Below are 27,525 nucleotides of genomic sequence, written 5' to 3' on the forward strand. Positions count from 1 at the left end.
ATAGTCAAAGATCAGTTAATTGCCAAAATTAGGCTATGCCCTCATACCATTCCCTCCATAAACTTATCAAGTTTAGTCTTGAAACCAGTTATGTCTTTTGCCCCCACTACTCCCCTTGGAAGGCTGTTCCAGAACTTCACTCCTCTGATGGTTAGAAACCTTCATCTAATTTCAAGTCTAAACTTCCTGATGGCCAGTTTATATCCATTTGTTCTTGTGTCCACATTGGTACTGACCTTAAATAATTCCTCTCCCTCTCTGGTATTTATCCCTCTGATATATTTATAGAGAGCAATCATATCTCCTCTCAGCCTTCTCTTGGTTAGGCTAAACAAGCCAAGCTCTTTGAGGCTCCTTTCATAAGACAGGTTTTCCATTCCTTGGATCATCCTAGTAGCCCTTCTCTGTACCTGTTCCAGTTTGAATTCATCTATCTTAAACTATGTTTTTAAATATCTACTATGACTATTATGTTTGACCCCTGCAGGTGGAATGGGTTAGCTCTTAAACTGAACAATACAACACAAAACTCGAGACAGTCTTGTAAACATTTCACACTTGCATCCAGGTGAATCATTTCACCTTTGACTAAAGTTCCAGCTGCCTTAGTTAATAGTTAATCATTGTACACAATGGTCTTTCAAATGTGTAATCTTGGGGTAAACTTAGTACAGGACCATGAAGTAGACAAAGTTGGTCTGAAATTGTATTACAATCTTTCATACTATCAAAAAACATACAGGTCACACTCTTTAATGACTGTTACTGCATAAGTATATTTTTGGATCTTCATGGTCCTATTCTTACCTCTGTCTTTCTCTCCTCTTTTCCTAGAAAAAAAGGCCAGCTGTGGCACAGATGTAATGGTTGATCCATATATGTTGTCCAGCTGTCCTGAAAATGCCACCGAGTAAGGCTTCTAGTTCACTAGTGTCATGTGTTGGAGAAGCAAAGTCTTATGAACATGTACTTCCCCGAGATATCTGAATTCTACAATGTAGAAGTATTTTGAGCATGGTTTTCATACAGCTGTGCAAGTAATATCTAACTCGTATGTCATATTTCTGTAATGTGTTACACAAGTGTAATGTGTTACACAAGCTAACAAAATGCCTACATGGAATCTACAGATGTTTTGATAGTTCCAGCATGTAGCTTCTTAAAATTGTGCTGCCTTCATTTAAGTGAGAATTTGGGCAGCTCTTGATTCAGCTATTGAATGTTTTAGTCTGTTGCACCAATAGCTGTAATAACTAGATTGATGTTAAACTTTTTTGCATATGTAGATTGCTTAAGTTCTATATTTCTACTGGAACTATACTTGATTTAAGTTTGGGTTTGCTTAAATGAAGGTTACTCAGATGTATACAAACGACTGTACATTATGCAACACTGCTTTCTGATGAGCGCTGAGATTTCTTTGCTAGAATAGCTCTCCTAAAAAAATGTGAGGATATTTTGCACCAGTTACTTTGAATGTTTTGTCCTCCTTTATGGTAAACAATATATACTTCAGTGTGAACTCTGCATTTATACTACTGTACTAACAGAACAAGATGGAATAAAGCTGATGCTGGTGCATTGTTATCTGGTCTTGATCTTTTTGATTTCTCCACTACTTTCTTTAGTGTATAAGGAATACTTCCTTCATCTATAATTAATTGACTACAATCTGTTGGATGAACGCCCTTTTTAAAAACAGGGCCAATAAGTACAGAGCACCCCAGGAATATTAAACATAAGAGGATCAGAACGGCCATACTGGGTCAGACAAATGGGTCCATCTATACTCCTGGGCCAATGCTGCGCCACTGCGCGCATACAGAATTCATGTCCTCTGCAGATTTCTTTGCTTCCCCACAGAAAATGACAGGGAAGCCAGAAGAGTGGTCATGAAACCCTCCCCAGCAGTGCAGGCGTGTCGTTTTGGGCACCTGGAGCAGTTGGTGGAGAGGTAAATCACTGTGGAGAAGGGGCTGGGCAGACCCCGGCCGCTGACTCCTACCCTGTGCTGATCTCAGCTGCTAGTCCTGGCTGGGCTGCGGGGGCCGGGAAAGGACAGAACTTCCTCTTCCCTTACAAGGAGCTGCTGGGGCCAGGTCAGACCCACCCCCAGAACCCTCCCCTGACTGCAGGAAGCTCTGCACTCCCTCTTGCTGCATGCCCCTATCATTCATCCCATCTGCATCCAGACTCCCCATACCTAGAATCCCCACACACAGTCCCCTGCACTCAAACGCCCACCATGCTGAGCCTCAGCCCCTGCATCTATAGCCTTTCTGCACCTGAACCCCCCTATCCCCCCACCCCCTGCCGAGCCTCACTTCCCACACTGGGACCCCGCCATCAAGGTCCTCCCCCCTGCATCCAGACCCCCAGCCCACTGTGCCCAACCAGCTGCACCCAGACCTCCACCACACTAAGCCCCACTCCCCCAGCATCCCCTGCAGAGTCCCTTTCCCCTTGCACTCAGAATCCCTCAACGAGCCCCTGTGCATCCAGATCCCACACCCAAATTGCCCCCCACAGAACCCTCTCACCCCGCACCTGGATCCCCTCACACTAAACCCCTCCACACTTGTATCCTGCTGGGCTGAGACTGCTTGCCCCACACCTGGATCGGGGGCCAGGGTTGAGCATGTGTGAGAGACTGTCCCTCTCGCTTACTATCTTGGTGCACCTGGCATGGAGGGACAGGGCCCTGGGGTGTTTGTGGGGCAAGGCTTGGCTCCTGCACTGTCAGAGTTGGGTCAACCTCATGGCCAAGTCCATGTTGGGGATGGGGGGGAAATGCAGGGTGATCTTCCACCTCTGTGCAGCCAGTGGACTGTGCTCCCCACTGCCATGCTGGAGCCGCCATCTTGTTTATTGACATAAAATATGCAGAACTTTAAAATACTGTGCACAGAATTTTTAACTTTTTGGCGCAGAATTCCCTCGGGAGTACATCTAGCTCAGTATCCTCTTCCAACAGTGGCTGGTGCCAGATGCTGCAGAGGGAGTGAACAGAACAGGGCAATTTGGGTGATTCACCCCCCATTATCCAGTTCCAACATCTGGCACTGTTCTAAACGTTTCCAAACACTGGAAATGTGTATGCAAAAGTACTGACTTGCTTGTTCTCACTTTACAAGTAGGAACAAAACCTTCAAACAGAATTGTAAGCACAGTGAGTGAAATAAACTTTTTCTGTTGCACGTGTGGAAATTGCTATGGAACAGAGCAAGTTTCATTAGCTATTACCATTTTCTCTTAAAGGCAAAGGACGCTGCCATGCTATGAGTAATATGTCAGAATTCTCACAAGGTTGGTAAGATTAAAACATGTTTTGTGCCGTAATCAGGTAAGGTAGATTCTCCACAAAGCTGTAGGATTTTTCCATGCAATTGTGATTTAGGAACACAAGTCCCATTGACAGTCAGTGGGACTTGTTCCTTAAATACTATGGAAAATCCCACTTGTCACTTTTTGTTTGAATCTCTTTGGTAAATCTTTATGCTGTTGGTAACAGGGCTTATTCTACAGTATGTTAGTAAATTCATAAAAATGGGCCTGGAGGGAGGTGGTTTTATTGAAAAAAATACTGCTAAATGTATTTCTAAAACTTCATTGCAGTATCTTACAAATGCTAATTCTGCTGTACACTTTATATAAACATTAGAATCAAATGAACTATGGTTAAAGGGGGCAACATTTCGCAATGTTTATTCTTAAGATTAGGAGTCTTATTAAACTCTTCTTGAAAGTTGACTTAATTTTGCTCCACCTGTAGACAAAACAAGATCTTAGGACCGTGGCTTTGTCCACCAATCTCTCCATGTTGATAATTACTTATGGAGATAGCTTCTTCTGAAGATCAGAGCTGCACAGCGGCTTCTAAATGGTCTATCAAGTGCTTTCTAGGTGAGACAGTAGGCATGGGACACGGCAAGTAGCAACACTGGTAATAGCATAAGCAGCATAAGGCTGCTAGTTGTGAGAATGCCTAAGGCTATGTCTGCACTACCACTTTTGTCAGTAAAACTTCTGTCTCTCAGGGGTGTGGGGGAAAAAAAAACACACCCCCTGACAAACATGAGTTTCACCGGCAAAAGTGCTGTGGACAGCGCTATGTCAGCAGGGGAACTTCTGCTCACACAGCTAATGCTGCTTTGTTGGGGGTGGTTTAATTAGGCCGGCAAGAGCGCTCTCTGGCTGGCAAAGAGCGGCTTCACGGGAGACCTCACAGCAGCACAGCTGTAGCGGTACAGCAGTGCTGCTGTAAGGTGCGTAGCGTGGACATAGCCTAAGAGTACTATAGCCACTCCTCTCACAGCCATGAAAACAAAACTGTCAGATGATGCCTTCTATGGACGATAGAAGGGAAAGGGCAGTGGCTGATCATGCAGATGTTATTGCCGCTGTAGTATTCTAAATATATCAACCTAATGGGCACTGACTAGGAAGTATGTGTGTCAATTACTTGTGCCGAATGGAAGGATGGGAGCAAGGGGAAGGTGGCAATGCCATGGGCAGAACTGGGAATAGACCATCTCTAGTAGGTGGTAATGTGGCTGGGGAACTCATGTCCATAACACAAATGACCGCTTGGCATTCTTAAAAATGAAATTTTATCACTGCATCAGGGCCAATGGCCTGCCCTAGGTTACTCCACAGGTTCTCCTCTGAGGAGGAACAGTACTCTATCTGTGCAGTAGACATGGTCTTAAAGCTCTCTTCCTCTGACTGCTAATGGCTCTATGAAAGGAGTTCAGTTGTCCTTTGCCAGAACAGTGATTCTATGAGGGGGGGAAGTGTTTATTTGGGGGGAGTTAAAAGGGAGAGCTCCTGAGTTCTAACAGACCCAAAATGACCCCTTGTGGGGAAGTAAGCACAATTTTAAGTTGGAGATAATGTAGCTTAGAATGTAGTTTAAAAATAAACTTTTCTATTTCCCTTGTTCAGCAAATTCCAGATCAAGAGCTTGTTTACTGTTGAAAACATAATTTGTATTGCAAGGGCACGCACGAGGTCAGAAAACTGCAACTGTCCTGGAACTAGGCTACAGTTTGCTTATAACATGTAAAAAAGCATCCCTAAATGTAATAGTGCATGTCACAATATGTTGAGATGGCATTTGTACAAAGCAGGTAAATGTATTTAAAGACAAAAGAATACTCTTAAAGATGAAGACTACATTGCCTTGAGAGTTCAATTTTCTCTCCAGTATCAGCCTCATCCCTTACTGATGATTACAAAGCAGGCAAAAGCTCGATGGAGAAGGTGCAAAATCCCATTGACTTTTAGGGGACTTGTGCTCCTGTGTCATTTGGGTTAGATTTTCCAAAGCACCTAAGTGCTCCCTGTGCTTCGTAATCTTGACAAGAATTTCTGCTAGTCTTCCATTGTCTGTCATTGAGGGAAAACATTTCAGCTAATTTGTTTGCAGTTTTAGTTTCCTAAAGCATGGCAAGAATGCTTAAGCATGTGCAGTGTGGCTTCTAAAAAACAATCGGTTATTAACTACTAAATATACCATATGTGGCACCTACAATCCAAACTGGTTTGAATTTTAGGAGGCAGGACTGTGATTGAAGTCCCTAGATCCCAATCTGTCCTTGCAATTTTGGTTCTGGGTTAAATCCAAAACTAGAAGGAGCCTTCTTTCAGTTTGCAGTTCACATGGAACTGAAACTTCACAAGAAGAGCCAAACTTCCAGAAGTCTTATAGGAACTCTCCCAAGAACAACTGCTCTCAAGAGGTTTGAGTAGAGGCCGTGTTAGTCTGTATCCGCAAAAAGAAATGGAGTACTTGTGGCACCTTAAAGACTAACCAATTTATTTGAGCATAAGCTTTCAAGAGCTACAGTTCACTTCATCGGATGCACGCAGTGGAAAATACAGTGGGGAGATTTTATATACAGAGAAAACATGAAACAGTGAGTGTTACCATACACACTGTATGCTCTCAAGAGGCTTCCAGCGGGGCTGGTGGAAATAGATATTACAAAATATCTTCATTTAGGATCAGACTCTTAAGAAACTGAATCAGGGGTTCCCCTTTGATATTCTTGAAGTCAGGCTAACTTAGGTCTAGTAATTTTTTTCCCCCTCAATACTTATGTAGCACTCTACAGCTGGAGAGCTCAAAGCATGATACGCTGGTTAGGTATTGTCTCCATGTTAAAGATGAAGAGCAGAGAGGATAAACATTTTGCCCAGACTCTTGCCAGAATGAAAGTCACCTGATTTAAACACTAAGCAACACAGCTTCTTTCCTAATTTAGAGTCAGACATCCATCTAATAACTGATTTAATTTGTAGAAAGCAAAAGTTTTACAGTATTTTCAATAACAAGTTTATAGGCTGGTATGAATTTAAACACCTGCAACTCTTTTATCAGCGTGCAATGAGACTGCCTCACAGTCACCTGTCTTGATAAGTAAGAACAAAAAATACGCTGGAGCTGTGGGAAGTAGCTGGCCAGCAGTACTAGACTTCTAAGTAAGATCTTGTTGAAGACTTAATACCGTGCATACTAAAGCACTGTTTATCAGTTTCTTCATTCTAGTGATTCAGGCTGAGTTGAGGGTAGATCAATGTTGGTTCCGGGAATGACATTATGGCCTTCGCCATCCACGAGAGCGTCCCACTGATCAAAACCTTTCTCCAGACCTGTGAAACATGGAAGCAAAACAAATGTGACCAAAAACAACAACTGTCTGAAGGAGACAAATGCAAAAATTATTAAAATCAAACTACCAGATAATGAGGTAATTACTTGCCAATTTCATCTTTTAAATCAAACTGGTTTGGAAGATGTTGGAACAAAATAAAGTGTGAAGTGGGGAAACTTTAAACTATTTACACATCTCATAAATTAGAAATGAATAAAATGAAGAAAATTTAAATGTTCCTAACTTGAGGCACTTTAACCCGATCTTGCAGCTGGGAGAAACTTTTTACAGTCAAGTTACAAACCCAGAGAAAAGAGTCAACTGTCAAAGTATTCACACATTTTCAGCAAGGGGCAGGTCAGCAGGTACTGAGATAATTCACATTTTAATTTTTGTCCTATAGAAAATAGTGGGTTAGTTTGAGGGGCTGCATAGGAATAAAGAGTTGATTAATGCTTAGTCATATCGGTCTTAATGGTCACCTGAGCCTTTTAAACAAAACTACTTTTTAATATTGCTACTCACCTAAATGTTTCTGCAAGAAGGCTAATGAAGCTTTGTTGCTAATATCTATAGCTATGTTTGGGTCTATTTCTCCCTTTAATTGGAAAATCTTTCCAACAATGGTACCAGCCAGGAAGGTAAAATCTGGAAAACTCTGATGTACTGATCCCCTGTAAACAGAAAAGAGACCGTTTTAAATGAGTTCACAGGAAGGCAGTTTTGCAATAAAAGGTAATGCATGTAAATCAAGTCATTTGCAAAGATAATCATGGATTATATACTTAATTGGGATAGGAGACTTGTATTCCTCTATTGCTACTGCTGCTTCAGGGCTTGTCCATACTCTGTTATTTGGGAATAGCTTTTGTGTGTTAAATTCGAACCCTGCCTTAATTGGAATAGCTTTCAAGTGTAGGAAGAACCCTAAGGGTAAATTCTGTGTTGAGGTACATGTCTACATGACCAGCCTTGAAGTCAAGGACTGCAGTTTTGTGTATGAATCTGAGATCCTTAGGGCAGCAATAATCCTCTGCCCCTCACAGTTCTGGCCCAGTTGGTTGGGATGTGTTGTCTAGTGGATCCAAATAATCATATTAACTGGATCTGCTCCCCATAGCCTCCAAATGCCCCTTGAAGGACCCTTGAAACTGTTAATAGAGTCACAGATTCCTGGACCAGAAGGGATCATGGGATCATCCAGTCTGACCTCCAGTATAACACAGGCCATAGAACTTCCCCCGCAAAATTCCTAGAGCATATCTTTAGAAAAAACATCCAATGTTGATTTAAATGCTAGTGATGGAGTATCCATGGCCTGGAGTAAATTGTTCCAATGGTTAATTACCCTTGTTGAAAATGTTTCAGAGTAACAGCCGTGTTAGTCTGTATTCGCAAAAAGAAAAGGAGGACTTGCATCCGATGAAGTGAGCTGTAGCTCACGAAAGCTCATGCTCAAATAAATTGGTTAGTCTCTAAGGTGCCACAAGTCCTCCTTTTCTTTCTCCTTGTTGAAAATGTATGCCTTATTTCCAGTCCAAATTTGTCTAGGTTCAACTTTCAGTCACTGGATCATGTTATACCTTTCTCTGCTAGACTGAAGATCCCTTTATCAAATATTTGTTCCACATGTAGATACTTATAGACTGTGATCAAGTTACCTCTTAACTTTTGTTAAGCTAAATAGATTGAGCTCCTTGAGTAGTGGTGGGCAACCTGCGGCCCACGGCTGCATGCAGCCCATCAGGGTAAGCTGATTGCGGGCCGCGAGACATTTTGCGGACGTTGACCATCTGCAGGCATGGCCCCCCTGCAGCTCCTAGTGGCCATGGTTCACCGTTCACAGCCAATGAGAGCTGCGGGGAGCTGTGCCTATGTACGGTCAATGTCCGCAAAATGTCTCGCAGCCCGCAATCAGCTTACCCTGATGGGCCACAGGTTGCCCACCATTGTCCTTGAGCCTATCACTATAAGGCATGTTTTCTAATCTAATCAATCTTGTGCTCTTCTCTGAACCTTCTCCAGTTTATCAACATCCTTGTTCTCTGTGTCACTGAAGGAATACACACCCCTTGTGTGGGATTCTTATATTTTTCTCCACCCCATCACCTTCAGGGCCATTTGTGCCAGTGAATGGATCAGGCATTTCTCTTAAGTACTGGCTACAGAGGTGTTCTCTGCTTAGGAGAGGTGAAGGCCTCAAAAAGGACTTTTTTTTATGGCCTTGGGCAAGTCACATGGCCCAGCTCAAACAGAAGTATTTAAGCACCTAACTTCAATTGAAAGGATTTGTGAGTAGGCCGGGGAAGTGGCTGGGGTATGCAGATCCACTGGTCACAAATTCCACCTGGGCATTGCACAATGGGCTCCAGTTGCTACTCTAGCCCCCATTCTCACAGCCAGATTACACAGATACTATGATGATGGGCACAGCATAAGAACCTGAATACAATAGAATAGATATCTTGCATCTTTGGTTGGAAGTCTGTATTGATTTGGTGCACAAAGCCCTTTGCTATGACGCCAGACTTCTAGATGAAGAGATTTGAAAACGAAAATGCCTTGCATGGTAAATACTTCTGGTGAGGTCGTAATAACTGGCACTGCTAGATTCATAGAATCATAGAATCATAGAATATCAGGGTTGGAAGGGACCCCAGAAGGTCATCTAGTCCAACCCCCTGCTCGAAGCAGGACCAATTCCCAGTTAAATCATCCCAGCCAGGGCTTTGTCAAGCCTGACCTTAAAAACCTCTAAGGAAGGAGATTCTACCACCTCCCTAGGTAACGCATTCCAGTGTTTCACCACCCTCTTAGTGAAAAAGTTTTTCCTAATATCCAATCTAAACCTCCCCCATTGCAACTTGAGACCATTACTCCTCGTTCTGTCATCTGCTACCATTGAGAACAGTCTAGAGCCATCCTCTTTGGAACCCCCTTTCAGGTAGTTGAAAGCAGCTATCAAATCCCCCCTCATTCTTCTCTTCTGCAGACTAAACAATCCCAGCTCCCTCAGCCTCTCCTCATAAGTCATGTGCTCTAGACCCCTAATCATTTTTGTTGCCCTTCGCTGGACTCTCTCCAATTTATCCACATCCTTCTTGTAGTGTGGGGCCCAAAACTGGACACAGTACTCCAGATGAGGCCTCACCAGTGTCGAATAGAGGGGAACGATCACATCCCTCGATCTGCTGGCTATGCCCCTACTTATACATCCCAAAATGCCATTGGCCTTCTTGGCAACAAGGGCACACTGTTGACTCATATCCAGCTTCTCGTCCACTGTCACCCCTAGGTCCTTTTCCGCAGAACTGCTGCCTAGCCATTCGGTCCCTAGTCTGTAGCGGTGCATTGGATTCTTCCATCCTAAGTGCAGGACCCTGCACTTATCCTTATTGAACCTCATCAGATTTCTTTTGGCCCAATCCTCCAATTTGTCTAGGTCCTTCTGTATCCTATCCCTCCCCTCCAGCGTATCTACCACTCCTCCCAGTTTAGTATCATCTGCAAATTTGCTGAGAGTGCAATCCACACCATCCTCCAGATCATTTATGAAGATATTGAACAAAACCGGCCCCAGGACCGACCCCTGGGGCACTCCACTTGACACCGGCTGCCAACTAGACATGGAGCCATTTATCACTACCCGTTGAGCCCGACAATCTAGCCAGCTTTCTACCCACCTTATAGTGCATTCATCCAGCCCATACTTCTTTAACTTGCTGACAAGAATACTGTGGGAGACCGTGTCAAAAGCTTTGCTAAAGTCAAGAAACAATACATCCAGGTAAACCACCAACTCTCGTTAGAAGCCTGTAATTTTCCTCCTGTAGATTTTACAAGCAAAGAATCCAGTCTCTAGAGAAGAAAACAGGACTATAGTGCTGTAATACTTACTTGATAGTGATCATTTTTCTTTCTGTGCCAGTGGAGTAAAGTTTCTTTATCTTTAAAACATTTGAAGCCCACTGGAATTTTTCTGAGTTGATAAACAACAATGGCTGGCGGACCCTGGTATAAACTTCATCATCTAGAGGAAGCATCCATGCATCCAGGGCAATGCCACACCTGCAAAAAAGGAGCTATGCGATCATATCACTGACATAGAATGGTTCATAAGGTGGTCTCAGTATGCTTTGAGTTACAGCGTACATGGATAAATAGGCTATAAGAATTCCTGAAGGGATAGCGTGCTTTCATTGCAGACTGGAAATCCATTTGGTATGGCGGGGAGCAGGCCGATGTTCCACTCAGTCCTGTCCCTGGCCCCGTGAAGCTCTGGCAGAGACACTTCCACAGGGTACCAAGGAATGAGAAAGCATGTGAGTCTGTTTCAGATGTTCTGGCTCCCCGGAGCTCACAGAAGCAGAGGTAAGTAAGGGAAAAATTGTCCCTAGTAAGCAAAGCCATTTTCTTTACAATTGCTGTAATCATTACAGTTAGTACTAGTTAAATGAGATCTCAGCATAGCCAAGAAAAGCAAAAAGCTTAAATGCAGTTCGATGCCATCCCAAAGCCTGGGACTTGCCTTCGCTTTATGATACTTACTTGAATCTAGCTTCTTTGCTAAGAGCCTCAATGGCTGTGGCAGCACCAAAAGAGTGTCCCATCACAGCTATTCTGTCACTATCAATGGAACCCTGTAAAAGAAATCAAGATGCTGTGAGGAACGTTCCTTTCCCAACTTTTAGTCATTACGGCATATCTATTTTAAAAGCTAGAGACTACTAGAATGGAAATAGAAAGATAGCAGCTATAAAAACACAGCTTCAGGATCACATGAGATGAATCGGTCATACAACTAATATGGTTGGCTGATGTGGGGATCACAGAAAGAGAAAACAGAAGGGCAGTCAGGCTATTATTAAAAGGAGTCTAGATCTCTTCACTCACCTTTAAGAGAGTCCAATCGAAGTTTAAAGATAGTACATTCACTACATGTTTTCCAGAATTAATATCAAGAATGAGGTCAAGAGCTTTGATACACTCCTCTGTTCTCTGCTGCAACTAGACATAGATAAAAAAACAACAATTATCCTTCTGGACAGAAAAAACAAGCTGCCGGGCATTCAGTTAAAACACTTAGAAAAAAATCTTAGAAACATCTAGGGCTTCAAGTCATTGGGATTACGCTCATGTTCAAAGATAAGCACTTTGCAGAACTGGAGCTTGGATCCATAAATAGAAAAAAATGAAAGGAGCTGTACCAGTTTAAACCAGCAGAGAATTTGGCCCTGAGGACTGAAGTGCCAGTGGCCTTGAGCTTACTCTGCACAAGAGTGAATTTAGCCCCATGAGAGCAACTCCCATGGACTCAGTACTTTTCAGGAGCAGGCTTGTCAGGACTTGGATGAAAGATGTATTTAAAACTTGGCTGGTCCAGATGATCCCTTGTCTCTCTTGTGGGATTCGCCTGAATGAGCTATCGTGTTACAGTTGTTAAGGAAAAGTTAGCACATGTGACTCCATTTTGGTTTGGGGCCCACCATTGTCTAAAAGCAAGCACATCATGCACCAGGAGGAGTGTTCCTTAGACACCGCATCCCTGTGAAAATCCTCCTCCTTGTCTCCAGCCAGCCTTGACTCCCAGTATCTGTTTTTTGTCAGTCTCTAACTCCCTATCTCCTGGCCTTTGATGTGAGGCCTCCCATCCTGATAATAAAAGTTACTGATGCATGGCTTTAGGACCATGCTGTGTAATTAACATACTAGTTTAGCAGGAGGAATGCACCAAGCAGGGATAGGTGGTAGATAAGAAAAGGGTTTGTTTATTGGCTAAGGTTTCCGATGCACGAGGGCAACATGCTTTGCTAAAAAGTATATAACCTTTGTATAATCTGTATTCGGGGTCCCCTCCTGGCTAGCAGGGGGGCACCACGCTCGAGCGTAATAAACTTAGTGTCTTTTGGGAACTCTGCAGTTGTGGACTTTGTTTATGTGCCTCAGCCTAGATTTGAACTGTGTGTGACCTATCAGGTGTAATTCGCAGCATTTGTGTGCGTGACCTATCAGGTATAATTCGTAACACAGTACAACTTGCCCTGTCTATACTGGAGCTTTAAAGTGTGTCAATATGCTGTTTGTCTTCATCTAGACAAGCCCTCAGTGGGAACCCATCAGAGAGCTCTTCTTGTGTTGTATACGCATTACCTAATGAGGGTTGTGAGATGTTTTTGTATTCCTTTTGATTTTTATATTTTACCAATCAAGAAAAATAATCTCTCTCTTTCTTTGGAACCAGCTTTCTATGTGAGGGTGAAATTCGCCCCACTGCGTATGGCCAGCATGAGGCCTATGTGCCGCTGGAATCGCTATGAATCCCTGAAAGAAACCCTGCTGAGCTCCACCAGAGAGATCATTCCAACAGGCAATAACTCGGCAGGTTATTCCCAATGTTTCTCTAACCGGCGTGAATTTAGGCTCACAAATAGGATATTGGATGTATACATGAGAGGTCAGTTGTTGCCTCATTAGTGTGCACGCTGTCACCAGAGACTCACTAAGGACCTCATCCAAAGCCTATTGAAGTCAATGGAAAGACCTCTGCTGACTTAAGTGGGGATTGGAACACAGGAGAAAAACTGCTGGCATGCTTCTGCGGCCAGCTCCACACTTGGAAGGCTGTGTGGGTATAACTATATGGGTATACGATACCTGTTAAGCACTCCTAGTGTGGGGACAGCTTATGTCAGCAAAGCTGCTCTTTTGCTGGGATAGCTTATTCGAGGCCTCCCTCCGTCCCCCACCTCTGAGCAAAATATCCTGCCACAAGCACAGTTGTGCTGGTATAACCACATCTATGTTAGGGGCTTTTGCCAGCTCAGCTCTGTCAGTCACAAATCATTCCTCATCACACTCCTCAGCAACATAGCTATGCTGGTAAAAGTCTGTAGTGTAGACCTGGCCTGAGGTAGGAAGTCTGATGGGTTAGTGGCCTTCCAAATATGTCAGCTTTAATCTATCCCTTGGCACCTATTGGGTGATAGATTGCATCTTCCTCAGTTGTTAGATCAGCATTCCACAACACATACCTGTTGGTGGCGTAAAGGAAATTCCTGTTCACCTGGGTTTAGTTTTCTGTAGAAGATCCATTCCTCTTCCGGATTTTCTGTAGCCTCTTCTCGTGCTTCAGAAACAGGATTCTCTTTACAGTAATAAGTAGCAGAAGAGGATTTATCTCTATAATACAGAAAAAAAGTTACTTCTGAAGGCTAGTTCACACTCATGCCAACAGTACTCAACCCACATGGACTTCAGGGGTGAAATTGTGTCTCGAATGAAGTTAATGGGACTAGTGCCACTGATTTCAATGGGGCTAGGATTTCACCCCCTATCAAGAAAGACTGGCTCCTGGCATCAAGAAAATAACTAGAGCAGCATTATAATTGAATGTATATAATAAAGTCTAAATGAAAAGAAAACAGACCTTGTTTTGCCGGAATCTAATATTAAACAGCCACAAATAGTGCATTTAAAAAAAATTACATGGACTACTGCCAGCTCCCCTAGTCAAAGAATTCAAGTAACTTGCTCTTTGTTTAGATTGAGAGTTGAGCTATGGGAGTTACATGGGTTTTGAAGAAAATTAATACTATTTTAGTCTTTTAAAATCAATCCAAGTTATCCTGTACAATAAACACTACATTCTTTTTGCATCTTTTAGACTAAAGACGGTGCTGAGAAAAATGATCTCTCCCAGTCAAATAAGTGGTTTTCAAATTTCGGAACGTCTCAGGTTTTGCACACAGCACCTTGCAAGATCAAATGATAAGCACAGGACTTTGTGAAATAACTGTTCGCCTCTTCTATCCCAAAAAAGCAGATGTACTAACATACCTGTGCTCCACAGCAGCAACTATAAAACCCTGAGATGCCATCTCAATGCAGATAGCAGAATATATAGTCCTGAAATCAAAATAATACACTGCTTAAATACACATAGTTTCAATACCTTGCTCCTGAAATAACACATAGGCCATACTTCTACTACACCTAATTTAATATTTTACATTGTAGATCAATGCCTCCTTTCTTTCTCAAGTTACTAAGGGACTGATTTTTATGTGGAAGTCTGTACTACATTTTCAAAGTCCCACATGAATAATAATAATTACTAGCTCTGATATGGTGCTTTCATGCATAGAACTCAAAGTGTTTGAGAAAGGAGATGGAGAAACTGAGGCACGGGAGAGGGAAGTGACTTGCCTAAGGTCACCCAGCAGGCCAGTGGCTCAGCCAGGAATCCCTTCGAGGTCTCCTGAGTCCCAGTCCAGTGCTCTGTCCACTAAGCCATACAGCCTCTCTATCTTTATATCAACACCCATTTTGAAGAGGATTTTTTGAGGAAGAGAAACTAATGATTATATATAATAATACCATGTGCACAATACGTTACATCTTCAAAGTGCTTTACAAACCTTAAATAATTTTTTCTCGCAACACTCCTAAGAAGCAAGTATTTTCAAATAGGGAAACATATAAATAAACCAAAATTGGAGCAGGCCCTCAGTTTTTATAAATTGGCATTGATTTCCATGGAGATATACTACTTTACACCAGCTGAGGATCTGGCCCATTGTTTTTAAAACCAGTTTTAGCTAATACTGTGATGGATCCAATGCAACTTTACTGGAATAGTGTTCAAAACCATTCTCAAGAACTGTCAACTTCCTGGGCTAAATTCCTCCCTGGCATAAGTCCACTGGGCGCAGTGGAGTTACGTTGGAGAGTCACTTGTCCCCATGTGGTCTGAGGCCACAAACTGCAGCATTACCGGAAAGCTCCAAGTCCATGGGAAAAAATAATGAGGGGGTATTTCTCTCCAGGCTTGAAAGCAGCATTCCATTTTGCAGGACATGTCACTGAGCCTAGATAAAACAGGATATCTGCAGTTAGTGTGGCTTCTCTTGTAACCACTTATTTGAGACACGTTCTGATACCCTCCCTTACCTTGAGTAGCTGCTTTACTCCTCAGGTTGTCCCATTGATTTCAATTAGATTATTTGAGTGAGATACACAAGGAGAATAAGAGTAAAGGCCTTAGTTCGTATTCTGCACTAAAAAGCCTGATCCTACAGACACTTATTACCGGGCAAAGGGTGAAATTCCCCCCCATACAGAGAGCCAGCATAAGGCCTATCTCCCACTTAAATTCTGTAGGGGAAGATTTTCAAGGGCACAAAGGCAGTTAGGCATCCAACTCCTACTGACTTTCAATCAGAGCTGGGCACCTAGCCTCCCCTTTGTGCCTTCAAAAAGATTCCCTATAGGGCTTAAGTGATGGCCCTTTGCTCAAGGATGAATTTTACCCATAGGGCTTACTACTGGGAATATTCCCAGACACCCATGACAGTGATATTTGGGCACGTGGTCCAGTGAAACATACAGTCACAGTCACCTGAATGTTCCTGCCCCATAGGAAGAGGAGGAGAAACAGTTCTGCAAAGGAAATTCCCTTGAGCTCCTGCAGTATTAACACATTCCTCACATACAGGTGCCCTAACTAAACTGACCATAGCACACAATGTCTCACTGGTAAGGCAATTAGAAATAAACTCATCTTACCAACATAGTACTGAAAAACTCTCTCTCCTAACATCCGGTACACGTTGAGGAAGTCGGAAAGTCCGCGATAATATTCCTTCCTGGGGATCCACTTGGTTTCTTCACTACTTGTGCCATTTTGTGAAGGATAATACAGACGAAAGAAGCTTCCCTGTGATTGAATCAGAAAAAGAAATAGATTTTCTCACTGAAGCTGCTAAAGAATAAAAATATTTTTACCTAAGAGTTTAACATGTTAAAATGATACCACAAGGTGTAAGAGAGAGTCCAACGAGAAAATTAACAATAAAGGCTCAGCTTTGATTGCCACCAAATGTTATTGTATTTTTCATACCTGGGAACCAAACAGACATGATCTCTGGCATCCAGCTAAAGTTAGATAACATTCCCTCCTAGGCTAAACTACCATTACAGCATTATTTCAAAATGTACAGTGCAAACTCTCTATTAACTTTAGAGTATTTGCTGCCTCCATTCTCTTATTTCTCCTTCTTTCCCTATTCTCTTCCTATTTCCTCCTGCATCATATTTCTTCAGACTTCTTCAGAGCCTGCATTTCCCTCAGACTTGTTTCAGGCAATATGTTCCAGCAGATAGGGCACAGACTGAGAGTCAGGAGATCTGACCTTTATACATAGCTTAGGCACTGACTTGCTGTCTGCCCATTACTCCTCTGTGCCTCAGTTTCTCTGTCTAAACTGAGGACAGTGATACTTACCCTCTTTGTAAAGCATTTTGATAGCTACAGATGAAAGCTGCATAAATACAAAATATTACCATTAATAATTTTCTATAGTGTTTCTTCTTTGTTAAGTGTTTCAGATTATTTTCCCCTCCAAACCAATCTCTTTCAAGATGTTTTCATATCTGCTGTGGTCTCTGTTCCCCTATACGTTTTTTTATTAGTAGTATTTTCTCTCTCTCAAACTTTTACCACTGTTCTCTCTCCCCTCTCAATTTCCTTCCTTTTGGGTCCTTTCTCTTCTTGTGAACCATGTATGCCATTGGGTATGTTTTTTCAACAGAATGTTTCTTCTGCAAGGACCACAGGGTGGGACTACGTACAAGATATTTAGTGTAATAAAGAAGGTGTCCGTCAGATAAAAAGTATGTAAAGTTTGCATTCTTGCTCTTTAGGACAAAAGTGACTTTGGAGCACACTATTCAAAATCGCTCTCTGATTATATTGTGTTTTGGTGAATTAACTGTAGGAGTGCATGCAGAACGCCCTAAACAATAGGGCAAGATGGCGGCTAAGAACAATACTTATTTTAAACTGGACTTTTAAAAACAGTGTCAGATTGCCTGAATATTAAGTTTCTGATCTATTACCCAATGCACATGAAGAGCTTACCTGATGAATCTTCTCTCTATTTACAAATCACACTGTAATGAATGATCATTTTTGACAAAGGCTTATTTAGGAACAGATTGCAAAACCCTGACAGTGATGAGGAGTTACTCACCTGAACAGTCCCTATTGCATTACTCAGGTGAATAACTGGTTACCAGTGTGAGTAAATTTCATAATCTAGACTTTAGAGAATGTTAATAATCCAGATCACTTACCTAATAAAGGCACGAAAGCTAATTTGAAGCAGTTAAACTCTACCATGTGAACTACCCAAGCATTATGTAATGTAGGCACACAATAAATCCTTATACAATTCACAGACAAAAATACCCAAATGATCCCTACTCACCACAATCACTACAAGCACATTCTGCCATACTAGCTTTGCTTGGAGTTTACAAATGCCATGCCGATGCTACAGGAACTACCAACAACAAAGGGCAAGAGTGTTTTAGTAGAAAAATTGTGAGGCTACTGTATCTGAAAATGCAAATCAGCATTGAATAGGCTGAATGGGCTGCAGGCCCATTAACTGCTTAATACTTTATCTGCATTTTTGGGAACTTGAGAGATGTAATTGCTTGGTTCTGTTATGGTTCTATACCAATTCTGAAGGCAGTAATCTTTCTTTTTAAATGGGTACAAATTCCATAATTGTTACTTTTTAACACACAGCAGAAATGCTGTACATCATCCCTCATTTGCCATGCTAGGGGGACTTTTCTGATGGGGACAGCTGCAGTCGTGGGAGACCTTGGTGGTGGGTCTCCATTGGAGCTAAGTTGCCAGGAAGGATGGGGGCAGGTGCCAGGAACCCAGAGGTATGAGGGCTCTGGGTGAATGGTCTTGCATATCTCCCAGGATCAGGGGCACGGCCTCTGGCTCATTCCATGGGGTGGCAAACCACGTTTCTCACCTTCACTACGGCACATGGAACAATCAGGAAGAGTTTTCCTGCCCCATTCCAAAGAATTCTCTATGGTGAGCTGTGAATTCAGTTGGAGTTTGGTGTCTAAATACCTTTGAGGATCTTGGCTAAGGAGCATTGCCTTAACTAGGAAAGCAGGATCAGGCTCTTAAATTGTACTTAGAGATGAGTCCAAGCTACAAAGCTCAGATTTAGATAAGGATTCAGTTCTGAACTTCTCCAAAGTTTTGGAGGTTAAATGATGGTGTCTATATCCAGACATTTTTGCCTGCCAACTTCAGTTTATAAAATCTATATCCTAGTATCTGACAAAATTGACTGATTTACAGTACATTCCTGTCATTACAGCCTTACACTTCTCGCGATACCTGTGCCACAGTAGCTATCCTCTGTCAGAATTAATTAATATGAAACATTTTGTTCACAAAAAGTAAAATGCCTGGAGGCTTAAGCAGGCTTTGTCCTGCCCCTCTGCCTGGGTGAATTTCCACCTATCAGAACCAGAGGAACTTTTCATTTAATTAATACCTAGTAGTATGACGAAGGCTGCAATGTTGGACTTGTGACTTATGTCAAAATAAAGTAGGGAGTGACAGGAAGGTTTTGGCTATCATACCTGAATCGTGTGATCAGTCATCAGGTCCGTGCAGCCAACAGTGTAAGGCCCCTTCCCCTCGGGGATTCTATAAAACTTTGCAGAGCTCATGCTCCCCAGTTCCTTCTGTGCATTAACAGACAAGCCTGGGGGGAAAAAACAGAACATGAGACTCATACCTGCTGAAAAGGACATAAGGAAATTAAAGATTCAGGACTTTGAGATTCAGGGCTGAGCTGACATTCAGGGTGATGAGAAACAGGCACAGGATTCATAGATTTTAAAGCCAGAAAGGGCCATTATGATCTCCTGTGTACCACAGGCCATAAAATTTCACCTGGGCAAGCCACAGACAGCTGGGTGGGAATGATGAGGGGAGGAGATGAGAGTCAGGGGCAGGGGTTACCAGAGTGACGTGGGGACTAGGAAGCTGGCAGAAAGCTGGGATTGCTGGGGGGATGAGCAGTGATATTCGGCCAGGAGCAATGTTTGATGGAGCAGGGTTAGGAGATCCTGGAGCAGCCTGCATGGAGGAGCTTGGTTCAGCCTCCCCCATTCTACCACTGTTACCTGAAAGCTGCCCCACACTCTGCCTTGTCTGCATTAATCTTCTCCACCCTGCCCTGTCCCCTTTCAGCTCCTGCTTCATTCTGATCCCCATGCTTCCCCCAACCTTTCAACCCGACACCCATCCTGTCCTCGGCCTATCCCCTGAGACTGTCCCCCTCCTTCTCCGAGCTGGCTTCCCACTTGTCTCCTCCCCCAGCCACTCCTCCTCCTCCTGACTCTTGGCTCCCTTGCCAACTGGAACCACCTCCTCCTTCCAGCAGCTCCATAATGGTTTGGCAAGAGCAGGGGAGATGCAGCTTGGGGGTCCGCAATTCTTTCACCATAACTGTCCCTGGTGGCCAGGAGGAGAAACTCCAGCAGAATCCTTGCGGACCGGCTTGATGTGTGACTTGCAAACAGGACTGAGGATCTGCATGACCGGTCTTCTGAATGTGTGCATGTCTCATGTGATATCAGACACTTTACAGCCCAGACTTCAGCAAAGCCCTGAGGAAGGCGAGTGGTGGTAACATAGCCAACTCTTCCTCTAGATCAATCTCTCTAAGGTGCATAATAATTAGTTGACACAGATAGCACCAGTTAGTACAGTCAGTAGCATTTATAACTCACATTGGGATCCACTGGAAAAATTACTTTGAATGATATCCATTACACTACCAGGGCCAGCCTATTGCTCTTCACCACTGATTTGGCAGAAGTTTCATAGTCACATAAAAATACATGAAATATTAAATAAAAACAGACCAATTACCTTATTCTAATTCACAGGCAGAGGATATGTGCATACTATAAAACCCCATGGAAATACATGCCTGTGGTCAGTGGCTGCTTTGCAAACCTCAGCATTTTGTCTGCTATTAAAAGGCTCAAAGGCTAATTGGCCTAGAATTAGGAAATTTTCCTCCTTCATATTGGAGGACTGCATGTCTCATTTGTGTGAAATTAGATGAATGAAGAGACAGCACAAAGTAAGCCTGATTTTCAAAACTGTGAAGTGCCCACAATTTTCCGGTAAGTAGCTCTGAGTGCTCAGCACTCTGAAAATCACTCTCAAAGCTGACACATGCCTGTGACCAGTACTCTGGAATGCTTGATAATGGCTTATCCAGCTGAGAAAACGGAACTGTATCAGTGTTTCAGATCACGTTCAGAACTGATGGATATTTCAGGATCAAGAAGAATGTTAAATGTATCTATAGTTATTGTAAGGATGGGCTAATTTTTGGGTCAAGTGTGATAACAATAAAATAATAATACTTTGCAGTTCTATGATGACCTCCATCTAGGGTCTCAAAGTGCTTTACAAACAGTAATGAACTGAGGTTTAGACCATCCTTACTGGGCCAGATTCTCTATTGCCTTGGCCCTTGTGTAGTCATTTACATTACGTAAAGGGAGAAACAGCAGGGTTAAAATGCTAGTGGTCTCTTTGCATAGGTGTAGATGACTCCATAAAATGCAAGGCAATAAAGAATCATCTCCATTTCACATGTGGGGAAACTGAGGCACAGAACAGTTAAGTGACCTGTCCAAGGTTACATAAACAGTCTATGCTAGAGATGGAACTACAGATGAGATCTTCTATCTCCCAGTCCTGTGTTATCGCCACAAGATCATTATTTTTCATAAAATAATGTCCCATTAAATACCCAAAGGCACTAATGGGCCCCAATTCTGCAGCTGCTGCTTGCATGAAACTTCATGCATGGAGGAGTTACTGATTGGGGTGCATAGTGAACTGGTAGTCTGCACATAAATTAAGAGCTTTGAGGTAACAAGTGCAAAATCACACTTCTCCCCCTTTTTTTGTTTTTTGTTAGTCTCCTACAAATTAATGATAGCTGCAACATTGAAGGATACATTTCTTACCTGCTAATTTAATTTCTCCCAATTTCCCTATGCTAGTCCAGAGCAACCAGTAATGGAAACGGAAAAGTAAATGAAACTTTGAAGACTGCATCTTCTATTCGCGCACTTCTATTCACGAACGTCTTTCAGCTTCATAATCTTTGTCAAAGCAAATAATTTAAAACCATATAAGCAACAAATATTCAAAAGCAATGTAGTTTTTCTTTTCCTTTTAAGGGTGGCATCTGGATTAGCAGAAGACTGGGAGCCTCATTCAGTCTCCTTGGCCATTCAATCCTTGCTGAGTCTCCCAAGAGAGCCAATTGTGGGGGCTGTTTTTTTGTGATGTGAACTCCTGCTTCACTACAACCTGGACTAAGAGCATCAGCGCTTTTCACACAGCACCCCCACCACAGAGCCATCAGATCATAATTACATTGACTGGTCATTACAGCCCACATTCTGTGCTGTGCCTTACGGGAGCCCATAGAGGTGAGGTAAAGGCAACTGTATGCCTCTTTCATGCCTCCTGGATTCTGGGATAAGTTCGGGCCCAATCAGTCTAGAGCATAATTTAGAGCAGTTCCTGGGCAGGTTTTTACAGCAGCTTCCCAAGCCCCCTCTTGGTAGGCTTGGCAGAATTCAGCTTTTATTTTTTTATAATTTCAACAGATAATATCAATGTTTATCAGAACATAAGACTGGCCACACTGAATCAGACCAATGGTCCATCTAGCCCAGTATCCCGTCTTACGACAGTGGCCAATGCCAGGTGCTTCACAGGAATGAACGGAACAGGTACTCATCAACTGATCCACCCCCTGTTGCCCATTCCCAGCTTCTGGCAAACAAAGGCTAGGGACACCATCATAAATTCTTAAATATTTTAAAGAATATTTAATTTTCATTTATTTAAATCTTCACAGTTGTGCAAAATGATGGGTTCTAAGTTTTTTTATTTTAATCTGTTTAAATTTTCATAGCTGTGAGACATTATGGATGGGGGGTCCAGACAATAATTATTGAATGACAGCAGATGTTCAGATTCAAAAAGTTAAAGCTTTATAATCTTTAAAACACCAATAGTCAATGTCACATGTAAAAATATGCAATGTAAATATCATTAAATCAAACACTAATAAGTTCCCAAGCAGCATTTTTCTTACTTTGCCTATCTGGAAATTTTGGTTATTATTAGTGGAAATATCTTTTTATCTGTTTCTGTGTGTGTGATGAAATCGATGTTTACCAATAAAAATCTAATCCTTCCAAGCCCAGAACAGCTGGAGCAGAGAACACCCCAGTGACACACTTTTCCTCCCACAGCACCGCTCTTCTGGGCCCTATACCACCCCCAGAGCCCCTACAATGACAGCTGCAAGAGGGAAAAGCCTGTTTTGCTGTCCCTTCACCTCTTTGAGAATCCCCCTGTGCTGGGGGAATCTAGCTGTTTTCTAGACCTTGTGGTCATGTCTACACTGCAACTAAAAATCCACGGCACTGAGTCTCAGAGCCCACGTCAGCTGACTTGAGCTCGCGTGGCTTGGGCTGCAAGGTTGAAAAATTGCAGCACAGACATTCAAAGTCAGGCTGGAACCTGGGCTCTGAGATCCTCCCCCCTCACAGAATCTCAGAACTCAGGCTCCAGCCCAAGCCCTAACTTCTACACTGCAATTTTATAGCCCCGCAGCCTGAGCCCTGTGAGCCTGAATCAGCTGGCCTGGACCAACTGCGGCCGTGCCACGTCTTTTATTGCAGTGTAGGCATACCCTTAGGTTACAGCTTCACAATAGTGTGTCTCAGAGCCTGGGTCAACTGACTGTGCAGTTAAAAATTGTGGTGACAAAGTTCAGGCTCAGGCTGGAACCCAGGCTCTGAACCTCTGCAAGGGGGAGGAAGGATCCTGAAGCCCTGACTTCACTCCATCAACAGCTATTTTTAGTTTCACAAGCTCCAGTCAGTTGACCTGGGCTCTGAGACTCACTGTCACAGGGTGGGAGGGGTTTCTGTGTAGATGAACCCTTTTGTGTGTAAGGAGTGATGTAAAGAGACTGCAGAGCTGCTGAGAATCAGGGCCATAATCTGAATCCGAAGTGACTGAATCCTCATCAACACTGGAAAATTAGAGTGGTAGCCAAGTAGAGTTCTAGCCCACGAAAGCTTATGCCCAAATAAATTTGTTAGTCTCTAAGATGCCACAGGACTCCATATTGTTTTCGCTGATACAGACTAGAAAATTAGTTCACCATAACTTCGGTGCCCAGCCATGTGAAAAATCCACACCCCTGAGCAGTGTAGTTAAGCTGACCTGAGTCCCTGTGTTGATAGCACTAGGTCATTTGAAGAATTCTTCCATCCACCTAACTACCGCCGCCCAGGAAGGTGGATTACCTACATCGATGGGAGAATCTCTCCCATCAGCATAGACAGTGTTTACCTTGAAGCACTACATCAGCACAACTGTGCTGCTGTAGTGTTTTAAGTGTAGACAAGCCCTTATTTTTCAGTTAGCTTGCAGCCACAGCCTACAAATGATTGTGATTTTATGCCCAAAATGACAGTGAAAGAAAATACTGTTAAGTGATAAAGACACAAGTTAAGGAGTCAGGGCACCTGGGTTCTCTTCCTAGCTCTGCAACAGACTTGCTATGCAACCTTGGGCAAGTCACTAGGGCTCAGGTCTGCAAAGGTATATAAGAACCTAAATACTCTGAGGATCTGAGCCTAAGGGCCCAGTTCAGCAAGATATTTAAATATGTTTCTAACTTCAAGCACCATTGACTTTGATGGGACTACTCAGAACTGAAAGTTAAATATGTGCTTACTTAAGTACCCTGCTGAATTGGGTCCTTAATCTCTCCAGTCTCAGGTTGAGTCTACGCTAGAAAATTAGGTCCGCATAGCTACGTTAATTGGGAGTGTGAAAAATCCACTCCCCTAAGCCCTGGTCTACACTAGGACTTTAGGTCGAATTTAGCAGCATTAAATCGATGTAAACCTGCACCCGTTCACACGATGAAGCCCTTTATTTCGACTTAAAGGGCTCTTAAAATCGATTTCCTTACTCCACCCCTGACAAGTGGATTAGCGCTTAAATCGGCCTTGCCGGCTCGAATTTGGGGTACTGTGGACACAATTCGACGGTACTGGCCTCCGGGAGCTATCCCAGAGTGCTCCATTGTGACCGCTCTGGACAGCACTCTCAACTCAGATGCACTGGCCAGGTAGACAGGAAAAGAACCGCGAACTTTTGAATCTCATTTCCTGTTTGGCCAGCGTGGCAAGCTGCAGGTGACCATGCAGAGCTCATCAGCAGAGGTGACCATGATGGAGTCCCAGAATCACAAAAGAGCTCCAGCATGGACCGAACGGGAGGTACGGGATCTGATCGCTGTATGGGGAGAGGAATCCGTGCTATCAGAACTCCGTTCCAGTTTTCGAAATGCCAAAACCTTTGTCAAAATCTCCCAGGGCATGAAGGACAGAGGCCATAACAGGGACCCGAAGCAGTGCCGCGTGAAACTGAAGGAGCTGAGGCAAGCCTACCAGAAAACCAGAGAGGCGAACGGCCGCTCCGGGTCAGAGCCCCAAACATGCCGCTTCTATGATGAGCTGCATGCCATTTTAGGGGGTTCAGCCACCACTACCCCAGCCGTGTTGTTTGACTCCTTCAATGGAGATGGAGGCAATACGGAAGCAGGTTTTGGGGACGAAGAAGATGATGATGATGATGAGGTTGTAGATAGCTCACAGCAAGCAAGCGGAGAAACCGGTTTTCCCGACAGCCAGGAACTGTTTCTCACCCTGGACCTGGAGCCAGTACCCCCAGAACCCACCCAAGGCTGCCTCCTGGACCCAGCAGGTGGAGAAGGGACCTCCGGTGAGTGTACCTTTTAAAATACTATACATGGTTTAAAAGCAAGCATGTGAAAGGATTACTTTGCCCTGGCATTCGCAGCTCTCCTGGATGTACTCCCAAAGCCTTGCAAAAGGTTTCTGGGGAGGGCAGCCTTATTGCGTCCTTCATGGTAGGACACTTTACCACTCCAGGCCAGTAACACGTACTCGGGAATCATTGTACAACAAAGCATTGCAGTGTATGTTTGCTGGCGTTCAAACAACATCCGTTCTTTATCTCTCTGTGTTATCCTCAGGAGAGTGAGATATAATTCATGGTCACCTGGTTGAAATAGAGTGCTTTTCTTCAGGGGACACTCAGAGGAGCCCATTCCTGCTGGGCTGTTTGCCTGTGGCTAAACAGAAATGTTCCCCGCTGTTAGCCACAGGGAGGGGGGAGGGTTGAGGGGGTAGCCACAAGGTGGGGGGAGACAAAATGCGACCTTGTAACGAAAGCACATGTGCTATGTATGTAATGTTAACAGCAAGGTTTACCCTGAAAGAGTGTAGCCACTGTTTTATAAAATGTGTCTTTTTAAATACCGCTGTCCCTTTTTTTTTCTCCACCACCTGCATGTGTTTCAATGATCACAGGATCTTCTCCTTCCCAGAGGCTAGTGAAGATTAGAAAGAAAAAAAAACGCACTCGAGATGAAATGTTCTCCGAGCTCGTGCTGTTCTCCCACACTGACAGAGCACAGACGAATGCGTGGAGGCAAATAATGTCAGAGTGCAGGAAAGCACAAAATGACCGGGAGGAGAGGTGGCGGGCTGAAGAGAGTAAGTGGCAGGCTGAAGACAGGGCTGAAGCTCAAATGTGGCGGCAGCGTGATGAGAGGAGGCAGGATTCAATGCTGAGGCTGCTGGAGGACCAAACCAGTACGCTCCAGTGTATGGTTGAGCTGCAGCAAAGGCAGCTGGAGCATAGACTGCCACTACAGCCCCTGTGTAACCAACCGCCCTCCTCCCCAAGTTCCATAGCCTCCACACCCAGACGCCCAAGAATGCGGTGGGGGGGCCACCGGGCAACCAGCCACTCCGCCACAGAGGATTGCCCAAAAAAAAGAAGGCTGGCATTCAATAAATTTTAAAGTTGTAAACTTTTAAAGTGCTGTGTGGCATTTTCCTTCCCTCCTCCACCACCCCTCCTGGGCTACCTTGGTAGTCATCCCCCTATTTGTGTGATAAATGAATAAAGAATGCATGAATGTGAAGCAACAATGACTTTATTGCCTCTGCAAGCAGTGATCGAAGGGAGGAGGGGAGGGTGGTTAGCTTACAGGGAAGTAGAGTGAACCAAGGGGCGGGTGGTTTCATCAAGGAGAAACAAACAGAACTTTCACACTGTAGCCTGGCCAGTCATGAAACTGGTTTTCAAAGCTTCTCTGATGCGTACCGCGCCCTCCTGTGCTCTTCTAACTGCCCTGTTGTCTGGCTGCGCGTAACCAGCAGCAGGCGATTTGCCTCAACCTCCCACCCCGCCATAAACGTCTCCCCCTTACTCTCACAGATATTGTGGAGCACACAGCAAGCAGTAATAACAATGGAAATATTGGTTTCTCTGAGGTCTAAGCGAGTCAGTAAACTGCGCCAGCACGCTTTTAAACGTCCAAATGCACATTCTACCACCATTCTGCACTTGCTCAGCCTGTAGTTGAACAGCTCCTGACTACTGTCCAGGCTGCCTGTGTACGGGTTCATGAGCCATGGCATTAAGGGGTAGGCTGGGTCCCCAAGGATAACTATAGGCATTTCAACATCCCCAACAGTTATTTTCTGGTCTGGAAATAAAGTCCCTTCCTGCAGCTTTTGAAACAGACCAGAGTTCCTGAAGATGCGAGCGTCATGTACCTTTCCCGGCCATCCCACGTTGATGTTGGTGAAACGTCCCTTGTGATCCACCAGAGCTTGCAGCACTATTGAAAAGTACCCCTTGCGGTTTATGTACTCGCCGGCTTGGTGCTCCGGTGCCAAGATAGGGATATGGGTTCCGTCTATGGCCCCACCACAGTTAGGGAATCCCATTGCAGCAAAGCCATCCACTATGACCTGCACATTTCCCAGGGTCACTACCCTTGATATCAGCAGATCTTTGATTGCGTGGGCTACTTGC

At 43.7% G+C, this 27,525-nt stretch overlaps 1 protein-coding gene across 6 annotated transcripts in view; it reads right to left on the reverse strand.

Annotated features, from left to right (window-relative positions):
- Positions 1-5,824: 5,824 nt before the first annotated feature.
- The window catches only part of PLA2G7 (phospholipase A2 group VII), a 48,735-nt gene continuing 27,034 nt past the window's right edge, over positions 5,825-27,525 (reverse strand). For 3 of the 6 annotated variants that reach the window (XM_074947484.1, XM_074947485.1, XM_074947483.1), the window contains 11 exons: positions 21,537-21,674; positions 19,119-19,243; positions 16,221-16,371; positions 15,430-15,523; positions 14,493-14,561; positions 13,688-13,835; positions 11,550-11,663; positions 11,205-11,296; positions 10,554-10,724; positions 7,182-7,330; positions 5,825-6,654 (listed from right to left, as the gene is read on the reverse strand). In XM_074947484.1, coding sequence (XP_074803585.1) covers positions 6,542-6,654; positions 7,182-7,330; positions 10,554-10,724; positions 11,205-11,296; positions 11,550-11,663; positions 13,688-13,835; positions 14,493-14,561; positions 15,430-15,523; positions 16,221-16,371; positions 19,119-19,243; positions 21,537-21,627 — 1,317 coding nt within the window. In that variant the 5' untranslated portion in view covers positions 21,628-21,674 and the 3' untranslated portion in view covers positions 5,825-6,541. The remainder of the gene's footprint in view (positions 6,655-7,181; positions 7,331-10,553; positions 10,725-11,204; positions 11,297-11,549; positions 11,664-13,687; positions 13,836-14,492; positions 14,562-15,429; positions 15,524-16,220; positions 16,372-19,118; positions 19,244-21,536; positions 21,675-27,525) is intronic. The other 3 variants (XM_074947486.1, XM_074947488.1, XM_074947487.1) reach the window with 1 other exon arrangement.

This window comes from Natator depressus, chromosome 3 (assembly GCF_965152275.1).
Source record: "Natator depressus isolate rNatDep1 chromosome 3, rNatDep2.hap1, whole genome shotgun sequence".
NCBI lineage: Eukaryota > Metazoa > Chordata > Testudines > Cheloniidae > Natator > Natator depressus.